Here is a 20,753-nt window from a genome sequence, read left to right on the forward strand (position 1 = left end):
TATAAAAAACATTATTAGCGTGTATCGTCGCACGTTCATTGTTGCCAGGTTTAGCAGAAAAAAATAAGCAATCAGGTCTATGAAAACAATCCCAAAAGAAGCGACTATCTATGGCTAATTGAAAATAGCAGATCTACAAACTCACAACGCGTAGCGATGCTACGCATTGTGAGTGTGTGCATCTGCTATTTAAAAAATATATATACATATATAATGTTGACAAATACATATTAATTTGGGGGTCCTTGACATGAAAATGTTTAAGAACCACTGGTTTCAACAACATATCGAAAAAAGACCCAAATAATCAACTACATTTTAGAAACAAGCAGTGGTGGAAAAAGTACTCAAATGTTTTACTTAAGTAAGTTAAGTATCAATACTGCAATGTAGAAGCACTCTACAAGTGAAAGTCTGGAATTACTTGAGTAAAAGTACAAAAACTATTGGTATCAAAATGTACTTAAGGTACCAAAAGTAAGTACTAAAATGTTTGAAAATAGCAGATCTACAATGATGCGATGCGTTGTGAGCTTGTAGATCCGCTATTTTCAAATAGCCTAGGTATAAAATAGGGCTTAAGTGGTTAATCTATGTTTTATAATGTAATCATTTATATCTGAAAAGTAACTAGTAGCTAGTAACTAATACGTTTTCAGATAATTGTAGTGGAGTAAAAGTACTACCAATATTTACAAGCAACTTTACAGAAAAATAAGCCCAATGTCGCTTATAATAAGTGGACATGGCAACACTGCTACCGTAGTGTTTACATTTTACAGAGACCTGAGTGGACAGACACAGCTGTGAGCCGACCAATCAGCTTTATCACAGCTTTAGCCCTGCTTAGCCCAGCTCAGACCTACCCAAGACTGGGTACTTTTTAGGCACCAGTTTAGTACCACTTACACACCACTCTACCCACTTCATTGTAGTGGAAACCGTCGCTGTGGTGGGCGGTGTGGGGTGGGGCTAGGTAAGTCCATGTATATGGAAAGCCGCCTTTTGAGAACCAATGTTCTAGACTATTAAAACTCAGGTTACGTCACATCCTGTTGTTTAGAGACCCCTCCTACCTAACCCACCGCACTCCACTGCTCTGCTCAACGGTTAACTAACGGTAAGATTACTAACTAAAACATGGAAGAAACATTACAAACGGTGCATGTGTCGACCTGTCTGAGTAGTTCATAAGCGCCCGAAGAGCAAAACAAATGTTAGGTTTAGGGGTTATTATTTGTGTTGTTGTTTTTTGTCTGAGAGACGGATTACTTTTTCAAACGCCCGCCAACCGCATAAACACGTCCGCGTGTGCGCAGAATCCATAGATTAGAAACATGGAAAAATATGAATTAACTCTTTTAAGGGCTTTCTATGTGATTTATCCCACGTAAATTAACACGGTTACTCCCATTGACAAACATAATGTGCTGAATCATTTATGTCATCATATGACATGTATGATTCAGCATATATGATTCATATATATGATTCACATATGATTCAGCACGTTAGTTTGTGATTTGGTTTTTAGCCTGTGTCTGTGTGTGTATGGGGAAAGGGGAGGGGCGGAGGGTTTGTGGATGGCTCCTGCAACAAGACATGTGTTAAATAACAACTAGCTAGGCCTTAAAGGAGTAGTTCACCCTAAAAAAAGGGACTTATTTTCTATCAATTACACACCCCATGAAGCCTTGAATTCATGGAAATCGAATTATTGGCTCAGGAATGCGACAAAAACATCTCCATGAATTCAAGGCTTCATGGGGTGTGTATAAGTGATAGAATATAAGTACTTTTTTGGGTGACACATTAGAAAAAGGCCCACAAGACCACAAGCTGTCAATACCAACCAACAAATAAGCTCAAAGTTGGGTGTGTGTGTGTGTGTGTGTGTGTGTGTGTGTGTGTGTGTGTGTGTGTGTGTGTGTGTGTGTGTGTGTGTGTGTGTGTGTGTGTGTGTGTGTGTGTGTGTGTGTGTGTGTGTGTGTGTGTGTGTGTGTGTGTGTGTGTGTGTGTGTGTGACATGATATAATATATACATAATTCTAGATTCAACTGTAATCCTAAACTGTAGCCTGTTATTTCACATTGTAATATCTCTTTTTATTTATCTAATTCCTAGAAATATATATTCACATACAGTACTAACACATGGACACACACATTATTGAGTAACATTTATGAGTATTATCATTTGTTTTTTTCCCTCCATTGTAGGGCAGAGGGGACAGTGACATGTGTGGACATACCATGATTTGGGTGCTGCTAATTTGCTTAAATTGCATCCACACAGCCACAGGTAAGATTGAATCACTGATGAATAGAAAAGTACTTCACTTCGTCACAGATTTTATTTTACTATAAAATATATTTACAGTCTAATAGGGCTGCAACTATGAATTATTTTCTTTTAATCTTTATTCGATTACTTTTTTGATTAGTCAAATATTTGATTCAACTAAATGAATTAGTCGGATATCATTAACCACTTAAAGAAGTAGTTCACCCAAAAATGATTTATTTTCTATCAGTTACACACCCCATGAAGCCTTGAATTCATGGAATTATTGGCTCAGGAATGCGACAAAAACAAAACAATCCATGAATTCAAGGCTTCGTGGGGTGTGTTATTGATAGAAAATAAGTAATTTTTTGAGTGAACTACTCCTTGGCTTAAAGTCATATTTTCTATGCAAAAAAATCCGATCTAAAAGCTCACAATGCATCGTAACTTGTAGATCTGCTATTCTATAAAAAAGAAAAGAATCATGAATTCAAGGATGGAAATTGACATTCTTTTATAATCGATTAAAACGATAAGTTCAATTAACTGTTGCACCCCTACAATCTAATATAAAATACTGAACATCTTCATATCGATCAGGTCCAGACGGCGGGTCCGTCATCAAGGTGGTTGGGGTGGTTGGTAGAGGCGTTCTCCTGCCCTGTCGCCTGCAGCCCTCCGCTAACATCGAAGAGGAGACGGTGGAGTGGACCAGGCCGGACCTGCAGCCCGAGTACGTCCACCTTCACCGAGATGGACGGGACGTATTCAGCCAGAAGAACCCGTCTTACCATGACAGGACCATGTTGTTTCTGCGGGAGCTGAAGAACGGAAACGCCTCCTTGTTGATCAATGACGTGAAGCTCTCGGATGGAGGACGATACCGGTAACTTACAGTAATAGGGCTGTGAATCGTCTGCTATCTCACGATTCGATTCGATTCCGATTCTTGGGGTCACGATTCCGATTTTTATCGATTTTTTTCAAAACAAACGATTCTCGATTCAAAATGATTCTTGATTCAAAACATAGGATTTCAGGATCTACTCCAATCTGCTGGCATGAGAACAGAGTACATTTATGTAGCTTTTATAGTTGCAAAGGTTTTATCAACTGATAATAATGTAAACACACAAAGGTAAATCCAAGATCCTCAAAAAAAAAAAAAAACATTTCTTTTTTAATCGATTTTTTTGAAAATGAGAATCGATTCTGAATCGTCCAACAGTAGAATCGCGATTCGAATCGATTTTTTTCCAACACCCCTATACAGTAACATACACACTTTAGAAATATGTATTTATGTCCATTGTCCATGTAAACAAAAGTACAAGAGCACCTTGTGAAAAGGACATAAACACTGCCAGTGGAGTCAGACAGAACAGCAGAACATGTTGACATACTTGTCAGACACAGCAGCACATCAATCACGGATAAAGGAAACAACGCGTCCTCCAAATTGGAGCGGCTTCTTACTATAGCTGATATTGAGCTGTACCTCGCTAACTTGGCCCTCCTTTTGGAGAGGGCGGCCATTTGAAAGCCCCTCACAGCCAACTTGTGCACTTGCCACAGACTACCAAATATAAAGACTGTTTACATCTGTAGCCTAGAGCTAGTAGCTGTGAGACGGTCTGCTCCAGCTGTTGATATTTTAGCACATTGGTTAGAAAGGCTTCCTTGTCTAAACTGTAATCAAAAGTACAGCCGAACTCGTGAACACACCCCTATGATTTTCATTGACAACGACGACATCAGCAACAACCTGTACGAATGAGAAATATTTGCCGGGTATTTTTGTAGGGAGCATTTCGCATTTTTTGTATTGCTTATTTGTGACGCCCCCGATGTGTAAAGGCCTATATATGTTCAGTACTTAAACAATCTGTAAACATACCTGTAGATGCTTTACAAGCCCACGCTTGTAGATAACATCACAGAGTGGTGTGAGTTTGTACCGACTAGATAGACAATTTGTTATTATTTGTTTTAGAAAAGAAATTGGGCTTTTATGGATAGAACAGTAGTCTGACAGGAAATGTGGAGAGAGATGGGGAGTGACATGCAGCAAAGGTCATCGGGATCGGGACTCGAGCCCGCGACACGCTGTCAGGCTACATTGAGCCTAGGTGCCTGTACCGCTACGCCAGCAGCCCAGGCCTGATAGACAATTTTTTTAAAGCTTGAAATGTTTTGAAAATCTTTGTCTGTAATGACCTGCCCAGCCCCACAATGAGACACCAGGTTATAAGTGGTTAACTGTTTTGTCTTACAGGTGCCATGTCTCACACGTGCATGAATCTTTCATAGACCTTGTCATCGGTAATTCAACTTCAACGTCTAATAGGTTCTGTTTAGAACAGAATAGAAATAGGGTTTAGAGTACAGTAGTTCCTAAACCAGAGTCCTTAATTTATCTGTTTTATACTAACACTACTGTATGTCTGTTCTGCTTCTACTGTATGTTAACCATTTAAACCCTCTATACTTAGTAAAACGGACCCGAGTTGCAACTGTACTCGGACTGCTTTTTTCGTCTACACCAACACTTTTTGAGCTTGTAGATCGGCTATGTTTGGCGAATGTTCCCCCCTGAAATGGCATGCTGGGGTTCACGTGGTTAACCCCTTTTCCTATTGTACTCTGTGTTAGCCCTATTGTATGTCTGTTCTTTTCCAAATAGAAGAAATGCCGTGGAATTAATCTTTAAAATAGTCATTTAAAAAATGTTTCTCTCCTTAGTTCAGACAGTCTCAGAGCCTCCACGTGTCCCCTGTGAGATCTCCGTCTTAGACGACAATGTCACTGGACTGGTTCTGCAGTGTGAGTCTAAAGGCTGGTATGTACGACCTGAGGTGTCCTGGCTGGATGGTGAAGGAAATGTCCTTCCTGCTGATTTCTCAGAGAAGATCAGAGATCTTGATGGTCTGTATACAGTCAGAAGCAACGTTACTGTGAAGAGCAACAACAACACATGCACCTGTAGAGCTCAGCAACAGAAGAGAACTCTACCGGGTAAAAATACCTTTCATTATTTAAGTTTTTCTTCTTCCATCCTCCGCCTTTTAAAGGGATAGTTCACCCTCAAAATGACCCCATGGAGACTTGAATTCATGGATATTTTGTTGTTTTTGTCGCATTCCTAAGCCAATAATTTGATGACCGGCAGCGGTTCTGGTAGGAGACACAAAGAGTCTCCTTTTGTGTCTCCTACCGTAACCGCTGCCTACCGGTCCGCTGGTCATCAAATATTTGGCTTGGGAATGCGACAAAAAATAAAAGAATATCCATGGAGTCTCCATGGGGTGACTAATTGATAGAAAAAAAGTATTTTTTGGGGTGAACTATCCTGTTAAGTTCTAAAACATTCACAATATCACATTCACATTCTGTCTATGATTTATTTTGTCAACATGCTGAATGAGCTCATATCTTGTTTGAAGAATTGTTCCTCATGTTGTGCATTGGGTGTTTTTCAGTACCGGCGGGAGAAACCACGTACCATGCTGCTCTTATCCGAGGCCTGGGCATATTGGTTAGCATCCTGGTCATCTGTATTGTTTGTCTATGTCGCAAATTGACGAGCACTCCAAGCAAGAAATCCAACATGCCAACTCAAAGTAAAAATAATAATATATCATTTTCTACATCAATTTCTGTCAATAGTAGCACTAGTATTTCTGATATATTAGAATATCTAGTATTTCTGGCAGTAGTAAAATTACTAGTATTTATGTCATGAGTAGTTTTATGTTAATAGAATATTATTACATATTAGTGGTGGTAGTATACATTAGTATGTCTATGCAGTGTTATTGGTGGTAGTATTTCTATATAGTATTGGTGGTAGTAGTATTAATTACCATTTTATTGTCTTGACACAGTCCCAGTCTGCCCATCTGCAAAAAACAAACCAATCCATCACAGTAAGTATCGTTTTATTATTGTTGTATTATGATGCTTGTGTTTAAACCGTACTAACAGTCTCATTATTTGGTTGCCAGGCGCCCCATGTAAGAGTGTCCGGTTGACAGGCACCCCGTGTAGGACTGTCCGTCAGGCCGATGGAGATTTGTGTGACAGCGGGATTGTTGTCTCCCCACAGACCAGCGGTCTGTATTCTGACAAAGACGATGGTATGTCACGTTGATATGACTACTTTAACCACATGAACCCTAGCGTCCCTATTCTTGGGTATGTCATAATAGGACAACATCTTCAAACATCTACAAGACAAAATCTGCTATCGACGCGATGCGTTGTGAGCTTGTAGATCTGCTATTTTTGTTACTTTTGTGTGACACTGTAGTATGACGAAGTAGTAGGGCATTCATTGGCGAAAAAAACAAACAAGTTGAAATGTGGAGACGGTTTCTGCCCGACAGCAAAGATATGTACATATCGCATAATGTAAATATTAAACGGAGAATATCCTTTCAGATCCAAACCACAGTGGAGCTCATCGTGCCAGCGAGCAGAATCATGGTGGCCTGTGAATGGCAGCTCACTAGATGAAAAGACCCTGCAGAAAGGGGACAGCTTGACACAGCACTGGGATCCAGTGGTGGACGAAGTACTCACCCCCAGTACTTGAGTGAGTGAGTTAGTTAGTTAGTTAGGTCCATTTAACAGAACAGATATATATACAAACATACAGTTACCGTAAGTCTACTAATGTTAGTGGCCCGAAAAGGTGTAGGCTGCCTACCCTATTTGAGAAGTAACTAAGGTTTTAAAACCTCAAAGTATAGATACTCCTGGTCAAATGTTAATCAACTGCAAGAGAAAGTTGCTCAGTCTGAAATTTGTACTTGAGTTAAAGTACTGGGGTTTTTGCTTTTAAAAATACTTCAGTATTCAAAAGTACAAAGTAAGTTTTCTTTTGAATATTGATGCATTGCTGTATTGAGATGTTGACATTTTTACAATCTGCGGGATATCTACATCCAATGCTGAATGACCAGCAGACTTGAGATCAATTAATGCTTCACGTCGAAACGACGCGTGGCACGACTAAAGTGACGTCAAATCAACAAAAATGTGTGTCAGAGGACCTTCGTAGACAGTGTTGCGTAATTGTCACAGACGCTTCATCGTACTCTGATTGGTTTGGGAGATGAAGTAAGCTCAGAGATGCACGAGACGCACGATTCCTTGGCCAGTAGTCGCTGTGATTGACAATTCTTCCTTCTTCTTGCTTGTGTCCAACTTCTTTCTATGGTTTTTACAACTATGCCTAACCTTAACCCTAACCGTAACCTCACATAATCTATGGATATTATAGATTTGAGCAGTTGCTCAAGTAATGCTCAGGGGGTTTGAGTGTTTGCTCAGACCGTTGAAAAAGGGAACATTGGTTGGCACACATTTTAGAATTTTAACATTGGGATGGCTATTTTACATCCTTCCCTGTAAATAACTACAAACTGTAACTATTCAGTGAATCAGGCTCTTTTACCTAACTTAACCTCACAAAAACTGCCTTAATCGTAACCTAACACCAACAAAACATTTGTCGAAAATTTTCTTTTTTTTAAAACCTCTATGTGTGTCGTTCGACTCTTGTCGCTCAAAACATAAATTGGCCTTTGCACGTCCCATGTCTACAGCACATCTACACTACATGCTGTAGGAACACGACAAATCTCAGTCTAACAACAACCTTTTCCAACTGCTGTGGACACAGGCGATAACCCACCTATCTCTTGTGATATCAAACCACTCCCAGTACCATCAAGTTGGGAAAAGGTTTTCCAGTCCATTAAAAGGACTTACAAGTTATTACTGTATGTCTATGGATTTGGGGAAACTGGAACTTATAATTTAATGTATTTTTCTGTTTTATTTTAACCTATTCTTATTTTCTCAAATGTCACTTTATAATGCCTTATTTCTCATTAATTTCTCAAGTGTCCTTTTTATGTCTTCTTTCTTATTCTTTTGAACGTGTGTGGTTTTTTTTTCTTAATGTTTTGTACAAAGCACTTTGAATTTCTTCATTGACACATGTGGAACGAATACAAATAAACCTGCATTGCATGAAACAGCTTTTTGTGGTGTTGCGTTTAGTCCTTTTTTGCCTTGAATTTCTTTCTTTTTTTAGTAGTTGTGTTTTGTCTTTCTTCTCTCATCATTTGTATAATGCTGTTCATGATTCTATTTCAAACATTTGATCACAAAAAAACTAAACAAAAAAAAGACGGAGGCTCAGGACACTCTAGGATCCTTAACATCTGCACCCTTCTCTAAACATTACAGGGATTACAGAGTGGACTCAAGAGACTACCACATTTTGTATAGTACATCACATTTCATTGCTCTAAGAAAGAGCATAAAGTATATATTCTATAGGTATTAATCACCACATCTATAGGTATAAAGTATTACATATAGGCATAATTCACTGGCTGTGTGTTTGAATACTTCCCTGCCCTGTCTGACATCCCAGTTAATAGCACAGGTGAACACTAGAGGGCAGCACTATGCCTCTCTACTTTCATATAAGCACTTTGACGGAAACAAAATTATTCATGTACTGACACTACACATATTCTCATAGAATCTCAGCATGGGCTTTTCTGTAGATGGTATTGCATACATACTTGTAGTGAAATGCTTGCTAGCATTCTCCAGAGCTGTGCAATAGATAAGGAGGGGGAAATAAGCATTTTAATCCGGAGATAAATACATCAACAGAGTAGTAAATTCAATAAGGGGATACAGTGAGTGAACAGTTACTGTACAGTAATACATGTGTATTATGTGAGCAATGGTAATCTGGTCTCATGTGCAATGGGCATGGAATGTACACACGCACACGATACAAGTACTTACAAATGTACATGATACATGAACAGAACAGTCCAACTCGGAATTATGTCAAGTATGTTTTATGAACCATAAACCACCCTGGTTTGAACCACCCTGTTATATACCACCCTGGTTATGAACCCAAGTGACATCTGACCCATTTTATATAGGGCAGACATAGTGTTATGAAATATTATTTGCACAAAATGGGGATATAATAACTTCACTTCATTCTAATGAAGCTTGGATTTTATTTATGAATGAATCAAAGCCATTTTAAAAACTTCACTTCACATTTCACATTTAGACTGAATGTTTCCTTTATCTAATGCACGCAATTGTTTTGCCAGGTTTTATTGTTATTGTTTCTCATCACGTGCATCCGTTGTCCGTCAACAACACAGTAGTCTGTGACTGTGCCTTCACTGCCTTGACTACAGTGCACTGAATATTGTTGAAGCGCAAGGGGGCGGGGGCGGGGGGGGGGGGGGGCAGGTGGGGAGAGAGTCAGCCTGACTCTTTCCTCACCTGCCCCACCACCCCCCCCCGCCCCCTTGCGCTTCAACAATATGGGATAAGGCAGTTCACTTACTCGCTGCTTTAGGTCGTAACCAGGCTCTTCTCTTCGCAGATGAGTGAGGCTGGGACCGAGGCTACAGCTCTCTGCGTTGATGGCGGAACACAGCTCTGCCCAACACGGTTAACGGTAAGAAAGAAAGAAAGAAAGAAAGAATGATAACTAAAATGGAAGAAATATGATTTCAATGACAAACTGTGCATGTGTCGACCTATTTAAGTGGTTCATAAGCGCCGAAGAGCAAAACTAATGTTAGTTTAACTTTATGGGTTATTTGTTGATGGCGGAACATAGCCATGGTTCACATGACGGAGTACAGCTGTCACAAGCGTCATGGAACCGAAAGTTCCTGGTTTTTGATTTCTTTACATTTACAACTCACATGTACACAAACGTTCAGATTTCAAATATAAAGTGCTTACCCACGAGCCACTGAAGTACCCGTATCTCCCGTATTGTTAAATAAAAAGCATTTTGATCCGATCGCTGGCCATTTTCTCCGAATTTTCTCCTATGCTTTCAACTATGCGACACTAATGGTTGGGGGTGTATTGCACTCTGATACATTACAAAAAAAAATAGAAAATGGCCGGCGATCGGATTAAAATGCTTTTTATTGAACAATACGGGAGATACGGTATTTATCGCGGGTCGGATCAACTTGTAACATCCGTGGCTCGTGGGTAACGACTTTATATTGAAATCTGAACGTTTATGTACATGTGAGAGTTGTAAATGTCCAAAAATCGAAAACCAGGAACTTTCGGTTCCATGACTGTCATGGTCATGTTTCAGGGCTAGGCGGACTGGTGACGCGAGGTTAGGCGGAACACAGCTCTGCCCAGTGCCCAGCACAACGGTTAATGGTAAAGAAAGAATGATAAACTCAAATGTAAGAAATATGATTTCAGTGACAAACTGTGCATGTGTCGACCTGTTTAAGTGGTTCATAAGCGCCGAAGAGCAAAACAAATTAGTTAGTTTATGGGTTATTTGTCATTGTGTTGTTTTTGTCTGAGAGACAGATTCCTTTTTAAAATGCCCGCCAAATATGTTAGTGTGTGCGGCGTGTGCGCAGTATAGTGCCTGCCTCTGAATCGTGGAGTTAAATAAATAGTTCACCCAATTAAAAAAAAATATATTTCATATAAATTACACACCCCACGACGCCTTGATTTCATATTGAATATTATATTGAATAATATTCTATATTCATTCGGTTTGTGACCTTATGTGATTTATCCCACGTAAATCGCACGTTTACACACATTGACAAACACAATATACTGAATCATCATAGGACATATAATTCATGTATGATTCATATTGATACACATATGACTCATTTTTTTAAGCACCATTGTGATTGGCAGCTCATTGTTATAAAGTGTTTGTTCAGAAACAGGAGTCTCCCTAGTCCCTAGCCTGGTAAACCCCCCTCCCGGAGGGATTTACCAGGCTAGAGTCTCCCCGTCTCTCCAGCTCTTTAATAAGGAAATTTCAGGTGGTTGGCAACCCCAGTAAGCACAAATAAGGAACTCCACAACACTACAACAAGGAATCCCAACATTTAAAGGGGAATACCACTCATTTTCAATGTGAATATGACTAATATTCAGTCATGCAACTTTCGGTTCCATGACTGTCATGGTCATGTTTCAGGGCTAGGTGGAACACAGCTCTGCCCAGCAGAACGGTTAACGGAAGAAAGAAAGAATGATAACTAAAATGTAAGAAATATGATTTCAGTGACAAACTGTGCATGTGTCGACCTGTTTAAGTGGTTCATAAGCACCGAAGAGCAAAACAAATTAGTTTGTTTATGGGTTATTTGTCATTGTGTTGTTTTTGTCTGAGAGACAGATTCCTTTTTAAAATGCCTGCCAAATATGTTAGCGTGTGCGCAGTATAGTGCCTGCCTCTGAATCCTGGAGTTAAAGGAATAGTTCTCCCAATTTTTTAAACTTATTTCCTATGAATTACCTGGGAATCCCAACATTTTTTTTTTTTGTAATTCAAATGTTTATTTGTTTTTCAATATGGTACAAAATGTAACTCCAGTGGTACAAAGCAGCATACAACATAAAACAATACAGCCATTCCAAAAAATTAAAACAAAATACAAAATAAATGCACAGTCTGGCAATCCCAATATCAGAAAAGGTTCATATATATCCAAAATCTGTCCCATGTCTCCTTCATATTTCCTTCTCCATTCACTCTACCCAACATATATTCATATGATGTAATCTTAATCATTTCCTCATTCCATTCTTTAAGCCCAGGTGTTCTAGGGGTCTTCCAACTCCGCAGCAGAATTCTGGCAGCTGTAACAAGTCCAACTTTTACAATGGTGAATTCGTTGTTATTTATACCAGGAACCGCTGCCCTGTCACCTAATAGACAGAGCCGCGGTTGTGGGGGTAGGGTGAATCCTACCCATTTCTCCAAATATTTTAAAACTTTACACCAAAATGGATATACCATGCAACAATCCCATATCATATGCATATATGTGCCAACCTCTTCATTACATTTCCAACATGTATTGTTATTATCTGCTATTCCCATTTTAAGTAATCTAGTAGGTGTAAAATAATATCTATGAATTATTTTATACTGAATACATTTCCCTCTTGCTTCTCTGATCCCACTTCCTACATTTGCTATAATTCTCTTCCAATGATCATCTTCAATATCAATACCCAAGTCCTTCTGCCAAATCAGTTTGAGACCGTCACATATATCACCCAGCAGTTGTTTTGACATTTTATAAAAAACAGATGCAGTATGACCTTCATGTGGCAATTCTAAATATCTAACAAGTGAATTTTCACCAGCTTCGAATGTACTACAGAGACAGTGTCTCATTTGTAAATATTTCCAGAATGTACCATCATTTCCAAGGTCATATTTCTCTTTTAAATTTGAATAGGTTATAAAATCCCCATTCTCAAATAAATCACCAATAGTATTAACCCCTGCTGTCTACCATTTTTTCCAATATATCTTTGTCTTCCCAATACATATTTTAGGATTATTCCAAAGTGAAGAGTATAATTGTTTATAATGTGGCAATTTATATGCTTTATGAATTTTACCCCATACACTCCTTGAGGAATCCCAACATTTAAAGGGGAATACCACTCATTTTCAATGTGAATATGACTCATTTTCATGTGATCAGTGACATACGCACACTAGCACAGTGTACTTTTGGCTCCGCCCCCTCAGCCAAAAGTACACCGTGCGTATGTAAGGCTCTAAGGTGTATTAAAGACATAGTTCAATGTTGAAAACTAGTGGTATTCCCCTTTAAGCGACTTTACAAAAAAATAAGCTCAAAGTTGGGAGTCTGTCTGTGTAACATTGTGTAAGCTATATATATATATACATATATATATATATATATATATATATATATATATATATATACACACACACACACACACACACACACACACACACACACACACACACACAATATAATACACGTGATTCTAGATTCAACTGTAATCGTAAGCTGTAGCCTATTATTTCACAGTGTAATCTCTTTTGATCGATTTAAGTCCTAGAAAGATATATATGTTCACATACTAACACATGGATACACACATTATTGAGTAACATTTATGAGTATTATTATTGTTTTTTTCTCAATTGTAGGGCAGAGGGGACAGTGACATGTGTGGACATACCATGATTTGGGTGCTGCTAATTTGCTTAAATTGCTTCCACACAGCCACAGGTAAGATTGAATCACAGATGATTAGAAAAGTACATGTCACTGATTTGTAACTTTAAGATATATTTACAGTGTAAATGCAACCATTAATTATTTTCTTAGCAATTATTCTATTGATTACTTTTTAGATTAGTCAAATATTCTCTCTCTCTCTCTCTCTCTCTCTCTCTCTCTCTCTCTCTCTCTCTCTCTCTCTCTCTCTCTCTCTCTCTCTCTCTCTCTCTCTCTCTCTCTCTCTCTCTCTCTCTCTACACACACATACAAAAAATGTGAATAGATTTTTTTATAATCAACAACATTAATTCGTCTATCATTAACCACTTAAGCCCTATTTTCTTTTTGTACAGCTGTCATACAATCTAATATAAAATACTTCTCTTTATATCAATCAGGTCCAGACGGCGGGTCCGTCATCAAGGTGGTTGGGGTTGTCGGTAGAGGCGTTCTCCTGCCCTGTCGCCTGCAGCCCTCCGCTAACATCGAAGAGGAGACGGTGGAGTGGACCAGGCCAGATCTGCAGCCCGAGTACGTCCACCTTCACCGAGCTGGACGGGACGAATTCAGGCAGAAGAACCCGTCTTACCATGACAGGACCATGTTGTTTCTGCGGGAGCTGAAGAACGGAAACGCCTCCTTGTCGATCAATGACGTGAAGCTTTCGGACGGAGGACGATACCGGTAACTTACAGTAACATACACACATTAGAAATTTGTATTTATGTCCATTGTCTATATAAACAAAAGTACAAGAGCACCTTGTACAAAGGACATAAACACTGCCAGTGAAGTCAGACAGAACAGCAGAACATTTTTACATGAAGTACATGTTGACATACTTCTCAGACACAGCAGAACATCAATCACGGATAAAGGAAACAACGCCTCCTCCAAATTGAACGGCTTCCTACAATAGCTGATATTGAGCAGTACCTCGTTAACTTGGCCGTCCTTTTGGAGAGGCACACCATAAAGCCCCTCACAGCCAACTTATTCACGTGCCCCAGACTACCAAATCTAAAGACTAAAAGTTTACATCTGTAGTTTAGATGTGCTGTAGCTTAGCTGTGAGACGGTCTGCTCCAGCTGTTGATATTTTAGCACATTGGTTAGAAAGGCTTCCTCTAAACCAGGGGTTTTCAACTGATTGTGAACCAGGGACCAACACCCTGAATAAGAATCAACCTGGGGACCACCGTTGTGTTGGGAGGGGATATGGGCTAAGATTAGTGCTTTAGTAACACTTATGCATCCCATGTCTATACATCCCAGGGATCCCACTTTTTCTCAACCAATGGTCCATGGATTACTAGTGGTCCATTGCATAATTAGGCCTGCAGGTGGTCCATGGGAAAATGTTTTAAAATGTAAATACATAAATAAAATATGTCATAATCAAATGTCAGAATTATTTTGGATTAATAGGCGTAGTGTGGGAGAAAAGCTTGAAATTAAATAATGGCTGTTAAGGGCTTGATTTAATTTGTTGCATGATACTACGTGCAACAAATTATATCAAGCCGAGGCATTATTTAACTGAAATATACGAGTGGTAAAAAAAAAAGGTTGAGAACCACTGATCTATTCCTATCCCACGGTAACCCTTATTCCATTCTTGAACCTTATCCAACCTTCCATTAAACTTATGTTAACTGTAAATAAATGATATATTGATTTGTATCATATGAGTGAGTAGACACGTGATTATATGGGAACATTTCCTAATAATGATGACTCAATCAGGCAATCTGGTACACTTCCCCTTCTTGAGATGCTAACTCCCCTTTCTGTGGAATTTCTTGACCTCTGACTTCCCAGTAACTGACAACATTGACGAGTCATCATACTGTAGGTCACTAGGTCATTTAGTGCACTGTTCCATTGAAGAAAATACATTTAAAAAATATTCACTTTCCTGCATTACTAAATGCATGGTCAGGGACCACATGCAATACCTTCACGGACCACCAGTGGTCCACGGACTACCTGTTGAAAACCCCTGCTCTAAACTGTAATCAAAACTACAGCCGAACTCGAGAATGAACACCTCCCTATGATTTTCATAGACAACGACGACATCAGCATCAACCTGTATGAATGAAAGTAACTTCCACTATATTAATAGTTTTGATAAGAAATATTTGCCGGGTATTTTTGTAGGGAGCATTTTTCGTATTGCTTATTTGTGACGCCCTCGATGTGTAAAGGCCTATATATGTTGAGTACATGAACAGACAATCTGTAAAAATTAATGATTTATAAACTCATGTTTATAGATAACATCACGGCGCGTTGTGAGTTTGTAGATCGACAATTTTTTGCAATGTTTTAAATATCTTTATGCCTGTAATGACCTGCCCAGCCCCACAACGAGACACCAGGTTATAAGTGGTTAACTGTTTTGTCTTACAGGTGCCATGTCCCACACATGCATGAATCTTTCATAGAGCTTGCCATCGGTAAGTCAACTTCAACGTCTAATGGGTTCTGTCAAATCAATGATTCTGGTTTAGGAACTATTGTACGCTAAACAAGACCCCAGAACCACGGAGAATGGTTGAAGCCTCAGAAGCCTGGTGGCTAAATCTGGTGCAGGACTTCCGCATTTGGGACGCTACTGTGCATGCTTGTCTGAAACGCTAGTGCGCCTGCTCTATTGGCTCCAAAATGGGAGCCAATGCAGGAAGTAGAGGTACTTCCGGGTGCTTGTGGGCAACTTTAATTGAAATGAATAGGTGGGGGGTGGGGGGCGGGGAAGTCCGCTTTCTAGATTATATTATATTATAACTCTATTTACAAGCGCACTCTTGTAGATAACATCACAGAGCGTTGTGAGTTTGTAGATAGAGATTTTAAGCTATTTTTGAAATATTTTGAAAATCTTTGTCTGTAATGACCTGCCCAGCGGTTACATGTCGGCTTTCCGACATGTCGCCTTTCCGACTTTCCGACGAGCTGGGCTGGATTAGTACCGCTGACTGACAACCCCTTCAGCCAATCAGCAGTTTGTTCCCCTTCAGCCAATCAGCAGCACTTTTGAAGGGGCTATGCCGAAAATAGGTTGCTTTATTTGGATACATACGTGTCACTGCCCGCCCCTGCCGGTTCTCTGAATTTTTATTTTTAAATAGGCTCTGTCATGATTAATTGACCACATATATGAAGTTCAACAACTAAACTCTATCCAAACGATAAATTCCGTGCCTCAAAAAAGAAGTTTGAGAGCGTTTTAAAAGTTTTAAAACCAAAACCAAAAACTGCGGACACTCCGGACAGAAAAAATGGCGGCCCGTTCGGCTGCACTCGGTTCCATTCGGTTCCAACCTTCGCTGTCAATCACAGAACATTGAGCGAGGACGCTGATAGGACAGTTCACACGGACACGGATGCGCACGGACGCACATGCACTTCATTTCATTTACGTCCCGGACAGTCCCGGATACCCGGATGTCAAAACATAAATAGTAGGGAAAATACGGATTTCAGAAAGAGGACTGTGTTTCAATGCAGAAAAACACCCCAGCATCATTATATAGTGGCTGATAGAGGGGAAAAAATGCAAAATATATATATATATATGAATATTTTAAAAGTTTAGGCTTCAAGTTACCTAGAATCCCTTTAAGGAATCTGGTTTAGGAACTACTGTACGCTAACCCTACTGTATGTCTGTTCTGCTTCTACTGTACGTTAACCATTTAAACCCTCTATACTTAGTAAAACTGACCCGAGTTGCAACTGTACTTGGACTGCTTTTTTCATCTACTCCAAATCTCTTTGCCAAAAATAGCGGATCTACAAGCTAACAACACATCACGTTGTGACTTTTTGAGCTTGTAGATCGGCTATGTTTGGCGAATGTTCCCCCCTGAAATGGCATGCTGGGTTTCAAGTGGTTAACTCCTTTTTCTATTCTACTCTGTGTTAACCCTATTGTATGTCTGTTATTTTCTAAATAGAAGAAATGCTGTGGAAATAATCGTTAAAATTAAAAAGAAAATGTTTCTCTCATTCTCAGTTCAGACAGTCTCAGAGCCTCCACGTGTCCCCTGTGAGATCTCCGTCTTAGACCACAATGACAGTGGAATGGTTCTGCAGTGTGAGTCTAAAGGCTGGTATGTACGACCTGAGGTGTCCTGGCTGGATGGTGAAGGAAACGTCATTCCTGCTGAACCCTCAGAGAAGATCAGAGATCCTGATGGTCTGTATACAGTCAGAAGCAACGTTACTGTGAAGAACAACAACAACAACACATGCACCTGTAGAGTTCAGCAACAGAAGAGAACTCTACCGGGTAAAAATACCTTTCATTATTTAAGTTTTTCTTCTTCCATCCTTTAAGTTTTAAAACATTCACAATATCACATTCACGTTCACATTCTATCTATGATTTATTTTGTGAACATGCTGAATGAGCTCATATCTTGTTTGAAAATGTTTTCCTCGTGTTCTGTACTGGGTGTTTTTCAGCACCGGCGGGAGAAACCACTTGCCATGCTGACCATGGCCTGGTCATATCGGTTATCGTCCTGGTCATATTGGTTATCGTCCTGGTCATATTGGTTATCGCCATCTGTGTTTCTAATAATAAAAGAGAGAAATACAACATGTCAACTCAAAGTAAAAATATATAATTTTCTACATCAATTTCTGTGAATAGTAATAGGCCTACTTGTATTTCTGATAATAGAAGATTTATTATCTGATTTGGATTCACAACAATCTGCTTGAAATAATTTAAATCAGGGGTCTTCAACGTTTTCAGGCCAAGGACCCCCTAGCTGAGAGAGAGATGAAGCAGGGACCCCCTCTATATTTTATAAAATTGTGTTTCAGATAAACGTTTTCTGCTCTTTTTCCCCACTACACCTATAACTCTTTGCCAAAAATAGCCGATCTACAAGCTGACACTGCTATTTTTGGCTTAAGTTCTCCTCAGAAAAGGGATGCTAGGGTTCAAGTGGTTAATGTAAAAAAAAAAATCCTATCACACAAAGATTTGGCGGACCCCCTGTAGTAACTCTGAGGACCCCCTAGGGGTCCCGGACCCCCTGTTGAAGACCCCTGATTTAAATGTATTATCTAATTAAGTATCATGATGCTTGTGCTATTTTAAGCAAAGAGTTGTGGTGTATAGGGGACTATATTGTGATAGTAATCATTGTTATATAGTGTTTGTTCAGAAACAGGAGTTCCCTGGGGGACCCTGGTCAATGAAGCATATAGCAACAATCACTACAATCACTCCTTCATTCCCACAGATATCAACTTATGAAATACAGTGAGGAAGTGGTGATAGTATACAGTAGTTGGAACATTATACAATTGAAGCTGATAAATGGGTTCTCTATCCTGATGTTTATTAAAAAACTGGAGAGATGGGGAGACCTCTGTTGCTGAACAAACACTCTATTCTATAGTAATACTTACTGTTTTGAAGTACTAGCATACTAACGCGATGCGTCTGCCCGACAGCAACGATATGTACGTATGAAACACATAATGTAAATATTAAACAGAGAATATCCTTTCAGATCCAAACCACAGTGGAGCTCATCGTGCCAGCGAGCAGAATCATGATGGCCAGCTCACAAGATGAAAAGACCCTGCAGAGCCGAGTTATAGATCAAGATGGAAGGACATGGAGGGTTTGATGGGGAGGGGTCTACCTATTAACATGGTAGGAGACCCATCCTTAGTTAAACACCTGTCAGACCCTAAAAAATTGATGATAGCAGGTTCATTGAGGGTCTTGAGGGAAATAATTAGGAGGTATCAGTTGAAGGATAAAATTGGAATTTTCAAATGGGCTCCGTTTTAAGATTGGCATTATTTTTCTAAAGTTCTGTCGCTTTTTACGAAACTCGGCCATATATGGCCATAGATGGTCATGAAAAACTATCAAGAAATAATTCTCACAATCTCTCGTCCAAAGGTGGCGCTATAGCACTCAATTGAAAATGGCAACTTTGAACAGGTACAACGCATGCCCTGTTTGACCTAGAGCCATGAAACTTGGATACACATATGCGTCTCCTCATGCTGAACAACTTTCACCCTCTGACTTTTGACCTCTGACCTTTAGATCTCCCACCATTTTGAATTATATGAAAAACAGTCATTGGCTCATAACTTCTGCATTTTTTCACTTATGGAAAATCCGCTGCTAACGTTTTGTCGGCAAAGGTCCTAAGTTCATGTGTAAAAGGTTTCGTGCAGATTACTAAAAAATCCCAGGAGGAGGTTTTAACTATTGCAGTTTTATGAAAATTATTCATCTGCCCCTAACACACATATGCAGACTCATATTTCTTTGAAACTTTGCAGTAATGTAGAGGGTCATTCCAAATATCACTGAAACCAATCTCACTCCAATTGGCCAAAGGGGGGCGCTATAGCAATTTTTTGAACATGCAAACTTTAAACAGGCAAAAGTCATGCCTCGTTTGGCCGAAAGTCGTGAAACTTGCTTACACTTGTGCCTTGACTCATGAGGAACACATCTATCGCTTTGATCAGTAAGCTCCGCCCTTAGATTGTCCGCAATTTTGAGCAGTTTGAAAAACACTTAAACCCAGGATTTTTCAGCTATTTGCGTGAAACTGTATCATCTCTGTTACCTCCTTTTTCACTAGTTCAGGTCTGTTGGTCCGATGGCTTCTCTCTACAGAATATGCCTGACAACCGCAAGGTTGCCGGTTAGAGGCTCACTTCATGTAGACTTCATTTAAAGTGCAATGCAAACAACATGAATGTATCAATGAATACATGTGCAATTGTTATAGATAACATGAAATGCTTATTTGAGAGTATGTTTTTTTCAATGTATGACATACTTCATTGTGAAAATAGCCGATCTACAATCTCACAACTTTTCAGATAGCAACGTTTTGTGAGCTTGTAGATCGGCTACTTTTGGAAGTTTCGGTTCCGAGGAGACATACAATTTCTCTATTGGTAAATGGTTTGTGAACCAGTGATCTAGAGTAGTTAGTGAAACAGAGGCTTGGTTCATAATGGACGGAAAGAATTATACATATCAACAGACATTGTCAGGGAGGCCATATTACTACCTCAATGAGAAAAGATGCAGTCTGTGAGGGCAAAGGTTGCTGGTTCGATCCCTGTCCTTGACAATGTGTTGAAATCATCATGATTTGGCATTCTTAGTTTTACATGTAGTGTTTACTGAGGTTAGGGTGGGTGAGTGGGGGCATTGCATAAAACATGACCTTTTTAATTAATGCATGTGCAATTGTTAAAGATAACATGAAATGCTTATTGTCTCCGCCAGGCCGAAAGGCATGGCGAGAGAGTATGTTTTACCCCCTGTCCGT

At 39.4% G+C, this 20,753-nt stretch overlaps 2 protein-coding genes across 2 annotated transcripts; both read left to right on the plus strand.

Moving 5' to 3' along the window:
- Nucleotides 1–1,072: 1,072 nt before the first annotated feature.
- On the plus strand, nucleotides 1,073–8,285 carry LOC308101917 (uncharacterized protein). Its single transcript, XM_080451465.1, has 8 exons — nucleotides 1,073–1,120; nucleotides 2,221–2,302; nucleotides 2,888–3,173; nucleotides 5,030–5,302; nucleotides 5,767–5,907; nucleotides 6,172–6,213; nucleotides 6,292–6,423; nucleotides 6,728–8,285. Exons 3-8 carry the CDS (start codon nucleotides 3,158–3,160, stop codon nucleotides 6,781–6,783), a joined length of 660 nt encoding a protein of 219 aa, XP_080307591.1. The 5' UTR covers nucleotides 1,073–1,120; nucleotides 2,221–2,302; nucleotides 2,888–3,157; the 3' UTR covers nucleotides 6,784–8,285.
- Nucleotides 8,286–9,728: 1,443 nt separating this feature from the next.
- Nucleotides 9,729–19,070, plus strand: LOC308102132 (butyrophilin subfamily 2 member A2-like; the record flags this gene model as incomplete). Its single annotated transcript, XM_080451736.1, has 7 exons — nucleotides 9,729–9,803; nucleotides 13,341–13,422; nucleotides 13,812–14,097; nucleotides 15,829–15,875; nucleotides 17,435–17,710; nucleotides 17,887–17,978; nucleotides 18,951–19,070. 7 exons carry the CDS (start codon nucleotides 9,729–9,731, stop codon nucleotides 19,068–19,070), a joined length of 978 nt encoding a protein of 325 aa, XP_080307862.1.
- Nucleotides 19,071–20,753: the final 1,683 nt, after the last annotated feature.

Source organism: Gymnoscopelus braueri (genome assembly GCF_963280865.1).
Source record: "Gymnoscopelus braueri genome assembly, chromosome: 15".
Taxonomy (NCBI): domain Eukaryota; kingdom Metazoa; phylum Chordata; class Actinopteri; order Myctophiformes; family Myctophidae; genus Gymnoscopelus; species Gymnoscopelus braueri.